Source organism: Akebia trifoliata, chromosome 14, assembly GCF_017979445.1.
Source record: "Akebia trifoliata isolate Shusen 1 chromosome 14, ASM1797944v1, whole genome shotgun sequence".
Classification (NCBI taxonomy): domain Eukaryota; kingdom Viridiplantae; phylum Streptophyta; class Magnoliopsida; order Ranunculales; family Lardizabalaceae; genus Akebia; species Akebia trifoliata.
The window spans coordinates 5732528-5752467 of NC_141388.1; the positions used below are offsets into that span (position 1 = coordinate 5732528).

The 19940-nt window shown below is 34.7% G+C and overlaps 2 protein-coding genes across 14 annotated transcripts; both read right to left on the reverse strand.

The window, feature by feature from the left end:
* Positions 1 to 98: 98 nt before the first annotated feature.
* Positions 99 to 3929, reverse strand: LOC147385799 (Tetratricopeptide repeat (TPR)-like superfamily protein). 3 transcript variants are annotated; one of them, XM_086422866.1, is made up of 4 exons: positions 3416 to 3929; positions 1262 to 3089; positions 885 to 1127; positions 99 to 258 (listed from the first exon to the last, which is right to left on the reverse strand). In XM_086422866.1, exons 1-3 carry the CDS (start codon positions 3858 to 3860, stop codon positions 1097 to 1099), a joined length of 2304 nt encoding a protein of 767 aa, XP_086278992.1. In that variant the 5' UTR covers positions 3861 to 3929; the 3' UTR covers positions 99 to 258; positions 885 to 1096. The 3 variants fall into 3 exon arrangements, with proteins under 3 accessions (XP_086278992.1, XP_086278991.1, XP_086278990.1); XM_086422865.1 differs by having other exon boundaries at positions 1208 to 3089; XM_086422864.1 differs by having other exon boundaries at positions 885 to 3089.
* Positions 3930 to 5725: 1796 nt separating this feature from the next.
* LOC147385800 (receptor-like serine/threonine-protein kinase NCRK) lies at positions 5726 to 15300 on the reverse strand. 11 transcript variants are annotated; one of them, XM_086423845.1, is made up of 12 exons: positions 14713 to 15297; positions 12033 to 12057; positions 10959 to 11015; positions 10226 to 10315; positions 9614 to 9733; positions 8872 to 8964; positions 8194 to 8466; positions 7739 to 7980; positions 7293 to 7592; positions 6753 to 6989; positions 6379 to 6606; positions 5726 to 6233 (listed from the first exon to the last, which is right to left on the reverse strand). In XM_086423845.1, the coding sequence occupies exons 4-12, from the start codon at positions 10293 to 10295 to the stop codon at positions 5901 to 5903; spliced, it is 1896 nt and encodes a 631-aa protein (XP_086279971.1). In that variant the 5' UTR covers positions 10296 to 10315; positions 10959 to 11015; positions 12033 to 12057; positions 14713 to 15297; the 3' UTR covers positions 5726 to 5900. The 11 variants fall into 11 exon arrangements, with proteins under 11 accessions (XP_086279971.1, XP_086279980.1, XP_086279970.1 ...); XM_086423854.1 differs by lacking the exon at positions 12033 to 12057 and having other exon boundaries at positions 5726 to 6230; positions 14713 to 15300; XM_086423844.1 differs by lacking the exon at positions 12033 to 12057.
* Positions 15301 to 19940: the final 4640 nt, after the last annotated feature.

Genomic DNA, 19940 nt, shown 5'->3' on the forward strand with positions numbered 1-19940 from the left:
AAGCCATGGTTATTCATCCGCTCACACCATGTACTGTCTGAGCCACAAATGCATTTTATATTTATGAGAGAGAGGAAAAGACCTGAAGGCAGCTTATTTGAAGCAGCTGCAGAACTGATCACACGAATGGTCTCAGTTGAACCAGCCAATTAAGAGCTCGCAACAAACAGCATTGGATCTGATGAACACCTGGGGTCAATCATCAATTCAATATTTCATTGGATGAGGTTTGAGGTTCTGGGTTCAATCCTAGCTTACCTGTTCAAAATAATAAAAAAAAGACAATTAGAGTCAAGCGAGCATTAACCAAAACAAATGGACAAGTTGACTTTAAGCAGAGACAAATCGACTTGGTAGAACGAGGTTTGCATATGATTTTAAAACAAAAAATCAAACCTACCCTCTATGATAAAGGTTAATCTACCAATGGCATACTAGTACACATGCTTTGGATTCAAGTGGGTGGAACTCACCAATTGATCGATCCTACCAAAAAAAAAAAAAAGACAGATCCCTTAAAGGAAAATCCCACACCAAAAGTTGAGCTGATCAGATAATCATAACCATCTGATTTCTCAACATTCCAGACAATAATAAAATATACGGTGAATGGTCTTGGAAAATGTCTAGAGAATGATTCTTATAATTATCCCATCAATTTGGTTGTTCTGCATAGGAGATTTCCCTGGTGGGACTGATGAAATAAATCAGTCTTTCTTCTGGTCCATAGCATGGTTACCCCGCTTTTTTTTTTTTTTGCATGGTTACCTAAGATAATTTCTCCTTTAAAATATAGAATTATAACCACAGAAGAAAATCTTGGGAAGAAATCCCAATTTAAAAAAAAAAAAATTACAGGAATATGGGGCATAATAATCATATACCTCGATATATTCCCCAAAAGTGGATCTTGTACTCATAGCTCTGAATAAAACATCATAATTCAACCAAGTGGATTCCTTCCAACAGCTAAGGCAGTATTTCAGGTATTCACTTTCTCTCAAAACAACGCAATATAAAACCACTGATATGGACTTAATCAGGAAGTGAGCCACTTTTGATCATTACAGAAAGCAATTCAGACACCGAACTGCGATCACCTCCCAAATAAAAAGCATTGATCATCACTGCACAAACTTCTTGATCAGGAGAGATGCCATAAAAAAGCATCATAGAAAGAAAAATCTTCACATCAACTATTAAACACCTTTTGCACAATCTATTGATTATAGCACTATAATCTCTGATTGAAGTTTCATACCCCATCTCCACCATTTGATTGAAGAGTATGCCTGCCATACGTGGATTTCCCTTTGCACAATATGCTTTAATTATTGTGGTGTAAGCAATTTTTGTCAATTTAATATTCTTATTTTGAAGAGCAGTCAGCAATCCGAAGGCACCCTTCAGATCGCCACACATGCAAAGACCATTTATGATCACATTATACGTAACAGGATCCGGCTGAAGGTTAAGCAGTAGCATCCTGTCAAGCAGACAAAAGGCTGCTCTCATGTCCTTAACCTCACAAAAACCCTGGATGAGGGTATTATATGTAATCTGGTCTGGGGTAAGACCCTTAGCTTCCATATCCCCAAGGAATCGAAAAGATTCTTTCAACCTCTGCTGTTTGCAGAGTCCCTTTATTACTACAGTGTAAGTAATGACAGTTGGGGCCACAGCTTTTTCTTCCATCTCGTGTAGCAAGTTAAACACAACATCCATTTTTCCCTCTCTACAATATGCATTCATTAGAGTAGTGTAAGTCACGGCACTTGGTGCCAACCTGTGAACATTGAGAGTTTGCAGCAAAGCTCTCGCCTCGGCTAGTTTTTTGTTCTTGCAAAACCCATAAATGAGGGAATTAAAAGTGAAAATATTTGGAGTCAGCCCATCATTGAATATTTGCTCATAAAGTCTTATCGCCTCATTAATATCACCATGTTTTGCATACCCATCAATCATTATGTTATACAAAACAATGTTTACCACCAAATCACTCTTCGTTAGAGTTTCAAAGTATGCCCTTGCTTCTAATATCATCCTCTTCTCAAACAGACCTGAGAGAATAGCACTATGTGCAAAGGAATTGGGAATTATTCTCTTGGAAAGCATTTCCCTATATATTTGAATTGCCCTTTCTACTTTGCCTTGCTTGCAAAATCCATGAATGAGGATGGAATATGTAACAGGATCTGGATCCAAGCCAATGGCCTTCATTTCATCAAGCAACCCCAAGGCCTCATTAACACGTCCACTTCGACACAAGCAACTGAGAAGTTCACTGTAGGTGATGATACTCGGCTGGAAACCTTGTGCAAGCATCTCCTCCAGCAACTTAAATCCTTCTTCAATATTACCTCTCTGGCAATGCCCACAGATAAGTAATGTATATGTAACTTGATCTGGCTTCAAACCTTGTAACAACATCTTCTGAATGGCTTTCCAAGCCCCACTCATCAATCCAAGTAAGCAAAACCCATTAACAAGAATGTTATAAGTTACCAAATCAGGTTCAACTCCATGCCTCTGCATGTCATCAGAGAAATCCAAAGCTTCCTCCATAGAACCCGCAACACATAACCCATGAATAAGAGTATTATAACTATACACATCAGGAAGCACTCCATACTTAAGCATCATACAAAAAAACGACTTGGCGACATCCACAAACCCCATATTACAGAACCCAGACATGAGAGTAGTGAATGACACAACACAAGGTTTAAATTCCTTTCCTTCTGTTTCACGAAAGAATCTTACTGCATCCTGTAATTTCGCTTGTTTGCATAGACCATCAATAAAGATGGTATTAGTGTGTACATTCCGAGGAACCCGATTGGCTTTAATTTCATTGTATATGTCCCATATCATGTCTGTGTGTCTGACATTATACATCAAACTATTGTAGGTCGAAATTGACGCTTGGAAGTTCAAATCCTTCATTTTACCAAGAACAAACAGGGCGTCATGGACCATCTCTGATTTGCAATAAACATTAGCCAACATATCCCATACCAAACTAGTGGAATTCCACTCTTTGAAATTATTCCACAATAGCTCACACAGAGAAGGGGCCGAAGCAGATCCTGAAGAATTAACAATCTATACATAAATGATAAATGACTCTCAAATTTTACAGTAAATAGTGATCCCAGACTCAAATTTTAGCTAAAAACTAGGGGATTGTACCCAATTGATTTATTATTAAAAAAATAAGTATAATTCAAATTCAGGAATCAGGATAACTAAAACTCTCAAAAATCAAAATTTTATCATAAATGGGTCTCAAATTTGAGTGTATATAGTGCTAAAAGTCTCAAATTTCAACTAAAAACAAGTTTTTCACTTTTAACTAATTGATTTAAAATATAAAAACCAATAAAATTCAAATTCGGAAGAACAAAACACTTACCTTCTTCTTCAAGCATCTGCTTTAAAATCCGACGCAACTCCTTCAACTGACCTTTTCCCGCCAAAATATGACAGACAACGAACTGAGAAATCCTAGAATGCCGAAACCCATGTTCATTTCTCAGCAAATTGAAGAAAACCAAAGCGGAGTCGACATCGGAACCTCTCAGGAAATCGAGGATTCGATCAACATGTGAGGGATTCAAATATAAAATTAGGGTTCGAAAGTGAGGGCTGTCCAGAAATTTCTCGGTGCCAAAGCTTGTTAAACCTCTAAGGACTTCTGGGATGGGGTCGCAAGGATTAGAGATAGAGGTATCGATAGATTCGTCTTGAGCTGCTGTTGCAGAAAACGAGGGTCTGGAGATGATTAGAGATGTGAGATGGGTGAGATTTAGGGTTTTTCGAGGGCGAAGGAGTGATCTCCAGTGACGAAGATGGAGCATTGAAGAGGCGGTAGGGTTTTCATGAGGGGCCGTCTGATTATTTCCTGTAATTTTTTGAAATTGTGAAATGTGTGCAACATGGGCAAGTGAGATAGAGAAAAATTAGAGAAGAGGCTGATAATGGGTTGGATCAGACCCGAAACCCAATCCGTTCCTATCTGATAAATTCGGATTTGGATCGACGATTTTGGCCCCAACTTTTACTTATTACACCCAAATTCTTAAATTATTCATCACACCCCAACAGAAGATTAAAGTCTGTCTTGTTGCTAAGCAATATCAAGACAACTCGAACGAAATATATCGGAGGAGTTTTGAAATCATGGACTTGTATAATCTGAACACTACAAAAAATATAAGACTCGTTCAAACAATTTTAATAGTTGTTTATGGTTATAATTAAACTCATATAAGATCCCAAACCCAAAAAATAGAAATCTAACTAAAGGAAAGAGAGAGTTTTGATTGGTAACCCAACTTTTACTTATTCTCAACTATTAACTTATTTTGTTTATGTGGTGTAATGAGTAAAAGTTGGTGTCAATAGCAGCTCTCAAGTTTATTTAGAAACCTGATGGGGCAAAATTCTGGTTTAAATGCTTGTCAAATCATGATTTTTAACTTCGTTCGAGATCGAGATGTATCTTCCGAATTAACTTGATATTGGAGTTGAACGAGACCAACTCATAAAATCATTTTTTGACCAAGATTTAGGACTCACGTTCAATTTTTTTATTTGTCTCACGAGACGTCTCAAATGTATCGGAAAACTCATCCGAGATAACTCGGTATTAGAGTTGAACAAGACGAGACATGATACCGAGTTTAAAAACCATGTGTCAAATGATGAGTTCCACGGTTGATAATTTTTTTAATTCAAACATGAAACTCACAGCTAAATAGATCTTCACAAATCATGCAAAATACATGTATAATATGGTACATTACGAAAAAAAAAGAGTTAAATATTTTACTATTCACAAATATATATATATATATATATATATAAAACAAATTAAATCCCTGGACTGTCCAACATTTTAAATGAAGGAAATGCTGGACAGTCCAGTGTTTTAATAATTTTAAGGGACGTTGGACAGTTCAATGAGTAATTAAAATTCTAGACTGTCCAACGACTTAATTTGTTTTTGGTAATTTTTGAAAATTTAAATTCTTTTTTTATAAATATTAAAATATTTAACCCCTCTTTTAATAATTTCCCTATATAATAACAACAAAAATAATAATGGAATAAAAAATTGCTTCAAATTTATAAGAATATCATTCTCTGACAATTGTTGTGGGAGATATCGTTGATATAAATATTAAAATATTTAACCCCTCTATTAGTAATTTTCCCTATATAATAACAACACAAATAATGATGGAATAAAAAATTGCTTCAAATTTATAAGAATATCATTCTATGACATTTGTTGTGGGAGACATCGTTGATATAGATCGACAATTACATTTAAAATGTCCTTCAAATTATGAGAATATTATTTTCCATTCTTTATTCATCGTCAGAATGGTTTGCAATCTTCGTAGAAAAAAAATTGAGAAAAGGGTATTTTCTTGTATATCATTTGCTAAGGGGTGCAATCAAAAAAGAAAAAGTTACGGTGGATTTAGAGCGAAATCCCCGCTCTGAGAGTCCTTTAAGTAATTTGCCCCATATGTAATGGACCATGGTAATCTGATGTGCAAGACAAACACCAAGCACCACCTTTAATGCCATTTTTCAGTGTGACAGTAAAACTATCCAAACTTAACATTGGTGATCTTTCTGTAATTGTTATTAGTATATGAATCCACAATGGCATTGCGATAAACTCTCTTCAATACTCTGTACAACATTAGAGGAGACAAAAGGAAAATGTATATACTAAAAGAATTAAAAACACAGTTATTCACCAAAACACACCTCTTAATAGAATCAACCCGAAGATCAGATTTACGAGGGGGTACCTTTATTCACCAACCATTTGCATGGGATATTTTTGCCAAAGTTTCTTTCTTGGTGTAGGTGAATGTTTGTCAGAGGGATTGAACGTTTGCCTGCCAGAATGATTCAAACCGAGGTTCAGCTAAGTCCACTGTTTCATCATCAGGGGCACGCCAACTCCTAGCTTTTGAAGTCAAGAGGATCAGTCTTTCTATATACTCAGACGATAGCACTGTGTCCCCCTCTTTTTCGCTGTCTTTAACACACAAAGTACGGTCTATGGTCAGTGGCAACGAACATCGAGCAGACCATCTCTCGGATGTAGTTTGCCTCAGCTCCTCAGCAGCAGCAATGTGACCCTCGGCTTGTTCTCCACACCTCTCGATGTCTGCTATGCCTTTCGTGCTATGTGTGGAGAAGTTCTGCTGCATATGTTATAAACATAAACATAAATTGAATTATAAATAAACTCAAAGGAACAACAATAATAAAATCATGAATACAAAGTTTAGAAGAAAAAAATTGAAATAAAACCATTAAAAATTTTGAAAATTTTAAAATATATGTTACCTGAAAAAGATCTACAGAGAAATTTCGCCTCCTAGATTTCTCAGGTGTGATAGTGGAAAGAATTTGAACAACCTCACTCATGGTTGGTCGAGAATCAGGATCCAACAGAAGGCACTCCTTCGCTAAATAGGCCATTATCTGCATCTCTTCTTCTGGGAACTCCCCTTTCAGAAGCGGATCAGGCAACTCTGAGATAACCCGCTTACTATCCTGTAAACGAGGAGTAGCCTACAATATATAAACAAATTAAAATCTGAATCAGTAAGTAATCAAATTTACTTGTTTCATGAAAAAAAAAACAATTATATGGATCTCCAATTTATGCATCTCCAAATCTGTAAGATGATAAGAAAAAAAAATATAATTTACTTTACCCATATAACAAGGCTTTCTTCTCCTTTATCAGATGATTTGTGTATGGGTGCCCGACCACTGATCAACTCCAGAAGAACCACTCCAAAACTGAAAACATCTGACTTACGAGAAGCCCTTCCAATAATTGCATACTCTGGTGCAAAATATCCGAAAGTCCCCTGCATTCTTGCAGGAGAATTGGAACAGCTAGGAAGGTCATCAGTCCTTAAGCGTTTGGCCATACCAAGATCAGTTATCTGCACATATAAAAGAATAGATTACATATCTGCACATATAAATGAACCATTATGGAAGGTAAAATGATTATGATGTCTGCCACACGAATATATGTATTGGAGTTTATGTTCACTCTCTGTACCTCTAAATTAACATAGCCGAGGCAATAAAAGAGCTTAATTTTATAACCAAGACATAGTTAACTTACATTTTTTCCATAAATTTGTCGTCTCAACTATCAAGTCTAGCCAAAACAAGGCTTTTCCTATTATTTTTGAGATATTTGGAATTTGTAAATTATCTGAAACATGAAAGATTCTTACTTTAGCTCTCCACTTATCGTCGAGAAGAATGTTGGTTGATTTGACATCTCTATGCAAAATCCTCGGAGCAGCTGCTTCATGGAGATATTCCAAGCCCCTTGCAGCTCCAAGTGCAATGCTTACACGAATCGCCCAGTTCATGGGTTGTTTATCTTGAGCCCCATCAAGACAATCTCTCAGATTACCATGCATCATGTATTCAAATACAAGAAGCCTTTCGGCATGTTTTCCTCGGGATTCAGAACAGTAGCCAAGCAAAGGCACCACGTGACAGTGGTGGAGTCTTGATATCAATTCGATCTGTGGAAACAAGAGAAAATTGTATAGTTTATGAGGCTACAACATATAACGATGTATTTTGTTTTTGTTCCCCTATTCTGCGAAGTCCACAGACAACAATAGTCAAATAAATGATAAATGAAAAATGTGGCAATTTGACGGAGTACCTCAGTTAAAAATTCAGAGTCTGCCTCTGGCCCTCCCGGAGTTTTTAGGCGCTTAACAGCAACAGATCTACCGTCTTTGAGTTGACCACAGTAAACATGGCTACTTCCCCCAAGGCCTATCAAATTGGAACTGGAGAACTTATCCGTTGCTTGCTCCAATTCGGAGTATGAAAATTGAATAATAGTTCCAGGTATGGTTCCTCTTTTGCTTCTAAACATAAAAGTTGCCGTTCTTATGCACCCTGAAGCGAAGATAGTTGTGATTTGAGTACCGAAGCAAAGTTCTGGTCCGATAATAGTACATTGATTGTTGATTCATATTTTTAAAATTGTTGACCTCATAGAAATAAACAGACCGTAAGACTATTAAAATAAGTTTCTAGAAATGAAACCCGATGCATTGCTTTCAAGTCCTTCAAAGCACAAATCAATACAAAGAAAAAAAAGCTAATTACCTGTGAAAGGGTTAACTGAAGAATTTACAATAAAGTTGGATTCTGGTACTGAAGTAGACCTATGGCTTATTAGGTTGGTCGCACTATTGCAGCTTGTATCTTTGTCTGATGAAAATATTGGTGGTTGAACAGGACATTTGTCCCTTCGATAGACATAGCATCCCAGAGAAGCAAGAAATGCGAGAGTTGTGAGCACAACACTCAATAAGAGAATGTACACAACAACTTTGCTGGAAATATGCTTCCTTGAATCTTCTTGTTTGCTCAAAGAACCTGTACGAGAAGCATTAAAAATAGCACACAAATAAAGCTTGAAGCTGTTAATACTTAATAGAGTGCCTATGCACACACACACACACTGGAAGCAGCTATACTCATCATGAACTATGTTGGCATCCTCTCATTGTAAATGTCATTTTACTACGAAAAATAAGGACCACAATCTCCAATGCAATTATAATGAATTTCAAACAAATATTATAGAAAATATATGGTAAGTCTCGCGCCCTACACCTATGCTTCACATGTAGCCCAATGTCACATCTATATAAAGGAACTTCCAGTTAGAGGAATCTAACACTAGTAAGTACTGTGGCAAGACACGTTCATTTGGAGATCATATCATTACGTCACTATGGATGCTCAAAAGAGGCATTTTCGCATAAATAAAAGATTTACCAGATGTGCAGTTGCAAGCTGAAAAACAACTATCTTTAGCATCACACAAACATGTCCATCTACCCCCACTCGATCCTCCTTCTGCAGCTTCTTCTGCCATAAGAAGCCAATGCACTTAGCATGAACCAAAAATACATAAGAGGACATTTCCCCACCTATATATTTTGGGATTGGAAAAAGAGCACATAAAGATTAAAATTGCATAAGATGACATCTCCCCACCTATATATTTTAGGATTGGAAAAAGAGCACATATAAAGATTAAAATTGCTTAAGATGACATCTCCCCCACCTATATATTTTAGGTTTGGAAAAAGAGCACATAAAAATTAAAATTGCATGCACCATTAGGTACACATATTGGTGGCTGTCTAAACAGCACAAATAAGTCCTATTCCTATAAATTGCACTTCACAGATAATAATAATTCACGTGAACAAATTCTGCTAGCAACTTACATATCTCAAAGATTGACAAAAGAGTTCTGCAGTTTATAATTTCTTGAAACTCAATTTATTTATGCAATGACCAATTTTCTTTCCACTATATCTTCTGCAAGAAATTTTCCTTTTACAACCAAACTCATACCAACAACTGTAGCTTAGTTTTTCTTCAAGGTCTTCTCTTTTCTTGTCTACCTCGAGAACATTTTAGACAAAGATAGGGAAACACCTCATATTTTCTATTATCACTTTAGCAACTGCAAACCCAAATCAAAGAAGGGCTAAAGATTGCAACATACCAGGACTACAATCACAGGATGCAGAACAGTTGGCTGCAATACTGTAGGTCTGATTTCCTTGATCAGAAGAGGCACACGAACAAGTCCATTTGTTTATACCAGACCCTTCAGGAAGTTTATCTATCACCGACAAGTATAAACAAGCAGAAAAATTAGCTTGAAAGTTGTTTATACAAGAAACAATCTACATAAGGGTTGCAATAGAATTAAAATTTTAATAGAAATGACTAATTTGCTAAATAAGAAACCACTTTGAAGATAGGGACAGTAAACCAATTCCATGGTGCCAAACATTGCACATATGCAGTGTGGTGGGACCCACTTTTCATTAAGCCCCATATAGGACATTTATTGGCAAAAGTATTACTCTTAAATCCAATCAGATAATGTTGCGACAGTCAAAAGGAATGCAATAGATCTTAAGACTAGGATGATCACAATGTATATAGTTCGACTGCAATCCAAGGCAGAATCTATTTCATGTTGAGTAACATTGTCCTGCTTATGTACCATGTGCACCATTTAGCTGTATCCTTACAGTATACCAGGCTTAAATTTAGATTTTGTCTGGCTAAAAGATCATTTACCAGATAGAAGAGTCAAGATACTAACCACAAGAAGTGTAATGAAACAAGACCACACTAATGATACAAGCAAGGGCAACTTCCACCTGGGTCTTCATTTTTTCGGACCAAACAATGCCTGTTATAGAATATTCAATAATTAGTCTCAGAAAGGCCTGTCTTGAACTTCCACTAAATACATAAATACATGTCTTTGGCAAGGAAACAAAAGAAGTAGTTGTCCAGCATTTACATCTTGCAAAAACACAAGAATTGGTACTTTAGCTGTTAAAAGAGATGCAAGACGTAAAGGGCGTCTTTGTCATTTCTGGAAATACAATAGTGCTGATCCAGGGGGGATTTTGACAATAAATTTGTTTTTTCAATCATTTAACCAATGAAAAAACATTAATTTCAAGCAACTTTTTAAGAAAGCATCACAGCCATGGTTTTAAAACTCGATTTCGTGTCTCGTCTCATCCATGTCAGATACCGAGTCGTCTCGGACGAGTTGTCTGATACGTTTGAGACGTATCATTCCAAATTTGAAAAATGAACGTGGGATCTTAAATCGCGTTTGAAAAATTGACTTGTCCATCCATCTCGTCCATGCCTGATACCGAGACAACTCGAGCGATACGTCTCAGTCTCAGACAAGTTTTGAAACCATGGTCACTGCAAAGAAATGACTGCAAACCAATCTAAGAAGCCAACTATTCTAACTTTCCAGTTGAATAACGAGCTGCTCGAAGTTGTAGAGTAATTTAAGAATCGAATTAAACCTTCACGTGCGATAAGATATCTCGTCTTCAAACATCTGATATCTCAATTCCTTCAACCTGCACCAGATGACAATTTTACTTACAATTCTGTCCAAGCATCAGAGCAAATATTCAGATTGGAAAGAAAAGAAAGGTGAGAATTATCGATGAGCAGGAAAATGAATGCTAAATAAATGTTTGTGATCCTCAAAGTCCACAAAATTAAAGAGATCACTTTACATTAATTTTAAAAAAAAAAAGTGCTCTTAATAACAAGTTATGGTTCAAAATTTAAGAGTTTGGGCATTTATTGTTTAGTGGCTGAGACTTGAAATGAACTAGGATGCTAAGCCCTAAATTTCTGGAAATTAGATAGTCGTAAAAAAACAAAGGAATGTCTACACACAAGCATATACATATACAACATAAATAATAGCTTTTAATGTATAAATTCTTGTTTGGCCAACCTATCAAGAAGAATCATATATTTGGCCAACAACAGGCCTTAAGTTCCAATTCATATCAACTAAAATACCCAGATTCCTGCTAGACACATAGTGAGTAAACCCAGGGGCGGAGCTAGTAAGGAGCTGGTGGGGGTAATTGCCCCCACAGAACTTTGAGACACCCCTATATTTTCAACTAATTACATGCCCCATTTGTCCCCACTCCCTCACCTCTCTCCCCATTTGCTCCCACACACTCACCTCCCTCCAATTTTTGCTCAGGGTTTGACAAGAATCACATTGTTTGACACACATTACTTGAAATTTGAAAACAGAGAAGTCAAACCAACCACCCCATCAGAGCGCGCGAGAGACTAAATCGACAGTTCTCCAATTGAGGAGACTAAGAATTGCAGAGAAAATCCAAATCCAAATCCAAACCCAAATGCAGAAACCAGGTTGAAAGCAAAACGTTACCAAATGAATCAAATATTTGATATTTCTAAGCTGAGGAAATCAATCACCATTAATTAATAGGTAGAAGAAGCCAAAGAGATAATGCAGAATAGACATTTGACAGCAAATAAACCCAATAAAGATTGATGAGTTTTAAGATATTCAAAGAGAAATAGATTAAAAAAAAACTCACCTCTTTGAAAGCAGCAGTTCCCAACCTGATTACGACGCACCAACCATTAACTTAGATATTAAAAACCCAAATACGGATTAAAATTTGAAGTCGACATTTTTGGGTTCCTCTAATATTGCTTTTTCCATACTAGTAAGGTCTACGATTCAAATAAAATCTATTGGGAGTTATAAAAAGGGAATTTTTTTTTTTCAAAATTTCAAAACTTTGTAAAACCAACGGTACAAAAAACTTGGCTTCAAAGTCATTTTTAATGATTTTATCACTGACATGTGAAGAGGAATTTAAAAGTAGTCCAGTCACCCGCTCCACCAACAAGTGTCGGCGAGAAGGACAGGACGGACATTTACGTCAGGAGGGGAGACTTGGGAGAATCTGTCCTCACTATATTGCTGTAACATGGGAGAGGGTAAACAAGGGAATTGGGCCCCACATTTAACACAAAAAAAAGAGTGATTGGTAGATCAGATCCGTCAACTAAATCACAAAAGTTTGATGGTGAGGACTGAATGAAAGTGCTTCATTGGAACTAAAACCTCTCTTCGGTGGGCCCACACAGAGGGTCTGGTCGATTCGTGCCACGTGTATCTGGGAATGGGAAGGTGACAAAAACTTGGCGGATTTCTTAGATTATCACGTGTTTTTAACGTAATCTCTCGAGATTTTGAAACCAAAAGAACGTTTAACGGAAGGACGGTTGGATTTATTAAATCTTTTCCACGTGGCAAAAAATTTCTCCATAACATAGTTACAAAATTTTCGCGGAATTTTTCAAAAAATTTGTACAAGTCTCCGAATTAAGGGTTCGAGCATCTCTAACAATGCGAGCATCTTTGATAAAAAATTTGTTGATTGCTCAAAATAAATTTCAATAAATCTCTCATTATTTTTAATATTTTATATTATTTTATATTTTCTATAACCTACTTAAATCCTACCACGGGTTGTGAGTTCACATCTTGACATCTAAAAATATGATCCAATATCACAGACTTGTAAATAATGAAATTCTAAAATTTTGGAGAATTTAAATAAAAAAAAATTATTTTTCACCGTTAAATTTTAAATTTAAATTTTGAAGGTTTGATAGTTGTTCATTTTCAACACCATGGATCAAGTTCAAAATTTTTTTTTTTTATAACAAAAGTTTGGATATGAATTTTTCATGAATTTTAGAAAAATATTGTGTTAGATTGCCAATATAGTAATTTCTGTGAGCCCAACGGCCCTTAGATAGGATTTGAAACCTTATTAAATTAATAAGGAAAGAGTTTTTTTATTTTTTAACCTTAAAATAACTAGTCTTAGAGGCTCTTTATATGTAGAGAGTGGAATCCCATTCTTTATTTTAACATTTACTTCTAAAAAGTCTCTTGCTGCTAATTTTTTCACCGCACACTTTTTTAAATAAAGACACAACGGACTTTACATATTCTATTGGAGATGCTCTTAGCCGATTAATTTGACGAATTAATCGATGATTCCTCAAATAATCATGGAATATGGTAACATTTTTACCTTTCACCTACGATATTTTTTGTTTTTTCAATATTCAAACATCAAGAAGAAGATAAGATTTAGAAAGAGGTTGAAGATGGTAGTTTTTTATAACTAATCCAATTAAATATGTGTATAATCTCAAAAAAAAATTCGATTTTTTTGTTTGAAACTTTTTCTGAATTTATCCGAATTAAATTAACCAAATTTAACCCTCACCGAATCCAAACTTTGTTATTGTGATCCACAAGACCATAAATTATAAAACACTAAAACATTGGAGACACCCTTTGCATTTTCAAAATGATGAGTCTACATACTGAAATATTAATAGAAATGACTTAAACACCCCTATTCAAACCCAAATTGAGATTTGTTGTTAACAAAAATCCATTATAAACTGATGATCAAATAACCTAATACTACATGTACAAAGATCTAGCAAAAAATTAAGCACTTAAACCATTCAAAAAGTTGTCCTGCTTTTTTCCTTCCACTTAAACAATCACTATTTCTATTTCAGTACATATGACATCATGCCATTGATTCATCAACTTAGCATATAAATCTTGAATTGTTAATTATAAATCTCTGCTCTTCAAAACCTACACAAAACCCCCTGAATGGATCATTTATGTAGAGTGTTTTTCCTTATTTTTTAACCTTAAGATTATCGCCTTCAACCTTCAAATCTCATGAATACGAGTTAGGAAGTAAAATACAATGGATCAACCTAAGATTCTATCTCCTTTAACCTTCAAATCTCAAGAGCGAAAATTGAATTTTGAAAAGTAAAAGACGATGGATTTTGAAGTAAAAAATTCACAGATTTACAAAATTGAAGATGATGGATTGGAAACGAGTTGAAGAGCTTCAAGATGACTAATTTTTTGGGAGAAAATTATCAAAAGGAATTTTGGCTAGAAGATAAAGATGAGGGCATTTAGGTCATTCTATAAAATTAATCCAGAGGGAACAGAGGTCAAAGGAGTATGTGATCAGTTTGATAACACAGAGGAGGTATCTCTAATATTTACCAAACATGAGGGGCATACATAAATCACAAAAACAATATCACAATTAAACGGAAAAAACAGAGCTGTTACGGATTTCTCTTTTAACTTTCTCACGAACAGAAAATGTAATATATCGTAAAAATTAAAAAAACGATAAATAGGCGTACCTTAGGAAATTTGACTTCAAACCGTTATACTTCACGGCGTCTCGTGACTGCTAGCGTGTAAATCCGTTACTCTACTCCGTCAGTGTTTCCACTAACCCAGTAGTCTCTGCTTCAGAAGCAACAAAAATACTGAAAAATCGAGAAAGAGATTTTTAAAACTCCAACAGCTTCGGATTAGAGTTAGGGTTTTAGGATTTTAGGGTTCTTGGACAATTATATAAAGATGGAGAAAGGAAGAATTTTTTTCCTGCCAACATTACGAGAACGATGTAAGGAAATTTTAAATTTTGCAGATTCTAATTATATGGATCGCGTGATTTGGAAATAAAGCAGAGAACTTGAAACTCGAAAGGTTAGATCTCTAAATACAAGTCAGAATCAGAAGATTTCGACCTAAAAGTGAGACGTAAATTGGAGCTCAAAAGCAAATTACCTGAGAAGAAAATGTCAAAAAAAAACAAATTTTCTTCGAAGAAATCCGATCGAACTTCAAATGTCAGTCAGATTTAAGATTATAACACTTCAATGGATTACAAAACTCAGAGCAAAAAAAACAAAACTTTGTTAAAATTGAGATTTGAGGAAGAAAAAAAGTAGCGAAGAAGTGAAGGATAAGAACCACTAAAGAAAGTAAAAGTGGAAAATCTGGGAGAGAAAATTACGATCCGATTCCCCAGGAACAGTATCAAATTAAAAGCTTTTGAGACTGAAAGTGGAGCTAAGAGCAACTCCAAGTCCATGGTTTTAAAACTCGGTTTCTCGTCTCGTCTCGTCCAGGTCCGATACCAAGTCGTCTCGGACGAATTTTCCGATACGATTGAGACTTCTCGTTTAAAAAATATAAAAAATTTAAGGTGAGCTATTAAATCTCAGTAAAAAAACTGACTTCTGCCATCGTATCGTTCAATCCCGACACCGAGTTAACTCGTTGAAGTTTATTTGAGTTCGGAAGACAGAATCATTTCTAAAATATGGGAATATGCCAAAATAAAGACATCCGTTGGAGTTGCTCTATCATCAACAAATTTTCCTCGAGATTTGAGCTCATAACGTCTGCTTCATTTTGCAGAGGGCCGCTCTTAAGGTTTATTTGGTAAGATTTCAAATATTATTAAGGGTCCCACCTTAAAATTAAATAACCATTTTTTAAAGTGTTTTTTTTATGCTACAAGGTGTGCTCGACAACCCTTAGTAAGATTTTAAATATATTTAGATTTGTAAGATTAGACTTACTCATAATAATGAATAATTACGTGGCATTCTTTCATGCAGTTTAGTGCGCCCTATTTACTGAGAAGGAGTAAGCGTGAAACATGGAGTGACTTACGCGTCACATGTAAGTTAATTGGTTAATAATTCATTTGCCTTTGAACCCGAAAATCTTGGGAGTTGGGTCTGTATTATTATAAATTTTAGTTGATTCTTTTCTTTTTAATTTCACTTTTGATGTGTTTATCTATAGAGTAATGATAATCTAACACTTTTTATATGCTCTTTGATATGATAATTACAAAATCATAAATCTTTTTTATGTGTATCCCAAAGTAAAAGATTTACGATTTTGTGATGGGAGCGTATAAAGAACATTAGATTATCACGACTCTTATCTATATCTAATTATCAAATTTTATCGTGAAGACATGTGACACATCCTTATGATGTGTTTTTATCCCAATAACTTGATTTTAAATTCAATATTCCCAATTCAAATTAATCGCAATAGTCGGAGACCCAATGCAACACTATTATTCTTGAGATTTATAAGATTAGACAATTCAGTTCGTACAAGATAAATACATGATCCATTGTCCAAGACAATTGGTTATTCAACGACAGATTAAAGACAATTAGTAATCGAATCTTTGAGTCCCACAATCCTGATGCATCCCTTCAAAGTCTACAAACACTCAACTTCCATCAAGAAGATTATTTATTTTCGAGTCATAGGATTACTTCGATAGAGTCGAAAGCTCCTAAAGTTGATATATACGATACCAAGTACAATATAATTTTTTATGGAGATGAGATTGATGATGTGATTAGACTCAACAACTAAAGTACCTTAGAAAATATGATCAAATGGCTAAAGGCATCTTTGACTTAATCTTTTACTGATCCCCCCCCCCCACACATACTTATTATATTATAAAGAGAGATTTAGCCCCACTTTAAGAGAGGCTTGTTAGCACGTTATGGGATAAATATTTGTAATCAATCAATATATAATGAATCAAATAAATGAGTCTAAGGAAGCATTTGGCAACCTTGGGACCAACCCCATCAAGCATACTTAATATCTCATTTGCTTAAATTATTGTTAAATTGATTAATTCGATCCTAATATAAGATAAGGGTCCCGGCAGCTAACATTAGAGAACTAACACAGAGCCAATACTTTGTACTATATGGATTAGAAGTTTTGAAATGGATTGATTTTTTATTAGGATGCTCACACTGGTGAAGAGATCGTCCTCACAAAAAAATCAGCCCAATATGAAACTTCTGACCCTATCAAAAATGGTTTAAACGTTTTGGTATATGAGATGACGAGTTTCATAGAAAATGGTTGTACGCCTATATAACGGCAAAAATCGATGGTCTACAATTCTTCAACCTATAATTGATAGGGTTAGAAGTTTCGGAATATGTTGATTTTTTGTGATCAAAGAAAAGTATTTGACAATTAAAATATTGTTAGTCGAAAGTCAAATTCATGAAGGCTATTATTTTTACAAATTTACGATAATCGTTGATCCTCATAGATTTCAGGATGATAATAACATATTAGAATGTGATGCATTGTAAAAAGTGCACGTGATCGAGATCAGTTTAAGTGATTAATAGTTTTCCTTTGTTTTAATATGAACTTGTTAGGATTGCTGTAATTAATGAATTTATTTATTTAGAAATCTTTTGCTTATCATGGGATGAAGGAACTTGTAATGAGATGGTGGGACCTTTAATGGTGAGCGTAGCAAGTATCACGTGCTTTGCGGAGTAAACTAATGAACGAGCAGCTGAACGTGGAGAGACATAAAGAATAATAAATACCATCGTGTTCATGAGTAAGAAACACTATTGTAACTCGCTACATAAATAAGATTATAATATAGCAACTTGATCAACGAAAATGTTTATCAAAGTCTGTCTGATCTCATGAATTTCCAACAAGGATTAAAGCTTATCCTTTGGGTCTGATAAATTAATTGCTGAAAATCATTCAATAAATATGGGGGGAAATTTTGGCACTTGTATCAATTATTTTTAAAATTTAAGAAAACCTTTAAATTATATGATATTAAAAATAAATAGAAAATAAAAATCGTTAGGTGAAAATTTTGAGTTTATTTGATTTGCAAATATCCAATGAAAAATTGGTCAAACATTCGCCAAACGGGAAAAATGCGACAAATACTTTATACATGTTTTATATGTTCTACATCAAAAATTCGGAAAAAAATAAATAATAATAATTCAATATGCTTTGAAAAGGAATCAACCTTTATAGTAATATAATTATCATAATTCAATGATTTCAAGTTTGAAAGTTTTTTGAGCTATGACTCTAGAGTCTGGGATACATGACATACATATAATAAAATGTAGAATCCACAAAATAAGTAATTCTTACTCCACTTTGATGCTAAAAGGTGGCATGGCAAAGAAACTTCTCTTACTTTGCAAGGAACATGTATATTTTTAGACAATAAAAATTATATTTTGTCAATTTCTAAATATTTATATTTTTTCTACTTTTAATAATATATAATAAAATTATTATTCTTTTTATTTTAAATTAATATGATTAAGAGTAATGTACATATATAAATACAATTAAGAAAATTATATATAGCAAAACATAATGATGGCAAAGGCATCCCTTAAAAAAGGGTGAGGTCTTGAGTTCAAGCCCCTTTCAATAACCACCCATGAAGAATTTTATCTGCTTACTCAGTATCTGTGGTATATGGGGTATTGAATGTATCCAGAGGATTTAGACTAGATATGGTGATCTAAGAGGCATGTTGCCTCGCGCTTGTTAGTCTGGCCTACACCTACGGAACCCCGTAATAAATAAATAAAAAGACTCATAATGGTGAGACCCACTAATTTATCTTAATCTTTCTACCCATAATGAAAGTATCTTGAGAAAGCATTTCCCTTTCGAGTTGTGCTGGAACAACATTAAAATTGACATCGATTCTCACATTGTTGATGTGGAGGAGTATATATGAAGAATTTTATCTACTTACCCGGTATATGTGATTTATGGGGTATTGAATGTACCCAGAGGAATTGTGCTAGATATGGAGATCTAAGAGGCATGTTGCCTCACCCTTGTTAGTCTGGCCTACACCTTCGGATCCCATTATAAAAAAAAAAGACTCATATTGGTAAGACTCACTACTTTATCTCAATCTTTATACTCATGATGAAAGTATCTTGGGAAAGCATTTCCCTTTTGAGTTGTGCTGGAACAACATTAAAATTGACATCAATTCTCACATTGCTGATCTGGAGGTGCATACATAGCCATATATGTTTTTCACTCGTATCTCGACAGAAAGTAGAAATGAGTGAAAAGCATCTATGGTTCCTTACATCCACGTCAACAATGTGAGAATCAATGTCAATTTTAAAGGTATTTCAACATTTTCCTCCCCTTAATTGCCTATTCTCTTCTTTCCCTTTTCAAGAGTGCGAGACTTCAGTCTTTCCTCCTCTACCCATTTCCAAGAATTTCCAGTAAACTTGACATGTTACCTTTCCTCTTCTTCACTTTTTTCAATAATACCTTTCAAATTTTATTATCTTTTCACTCCCCCCCTCCCTTTTATTATTTTTTATCTTTTACACCTAAATCCCAAAGAGGAGCGGGCAAACTCTAGTGTAATAATAAAATCTAAATAAACCTAAATAAAGTTGGTGTAAACAATTTATAACAGATCAATCCACATGTAAACAACTGCTTACTTTCTGGATTGGTGTGTTACAAGTAAAATTTTGGTGTGACAATAAACATTTTACCTAAAAAATCAGTCGTTTATCAAATTGGCTCACCATGACCTTTCCACCAAGAATAATACTTAACTGACTTAAAAATAAAAATAAAAACTCAAGTACACTCAATTGATATGGAATGTGCACAACAATAGCTTTTTCCTTATGTATCTCGAGGAAAAAATACAGAATCAGGATCCAAAATGGTATCCCGTACCTATAGAAGG

Coding starts and splice junctions, on each gene's coding strand:
- LOC147385799 (XM_086422864.1), bottom strand. CDS start 3,860: ATGCTCCATCTTCGTCACTGGAGATCACTCCTTCGCCCTCGAAAAACC. Junction 3,090..3,415: donor GCAGATGCTTGAAGAAGAAG/GTAAGTGTTTTG, acceptor TTAATTCTTCAG/GATCTGCTTCGGCCCCTTCT.
- LOC147385800 (XM_086423844.1), bottom strand. CDS start 10,295: ATGAAGACCCAGGTGGAAGTTGCCCTTGCTTGTATCATTAGTGTGGTC. Junction 8,965..9,613: donor ATCCTGTGATTGTAGTCCTG/GTATGTTGCAAT, acceptor TTCTTATGGCAG/AAGAAGCTGCAGAAGGAGGA. Junction 6,607..6,752: donor AAGAAAGCCTTGTTATATGG/GTAAAGTAAATT, acceptor TATATATTGTAG/GCTACTCCTCGTTTACAGGA.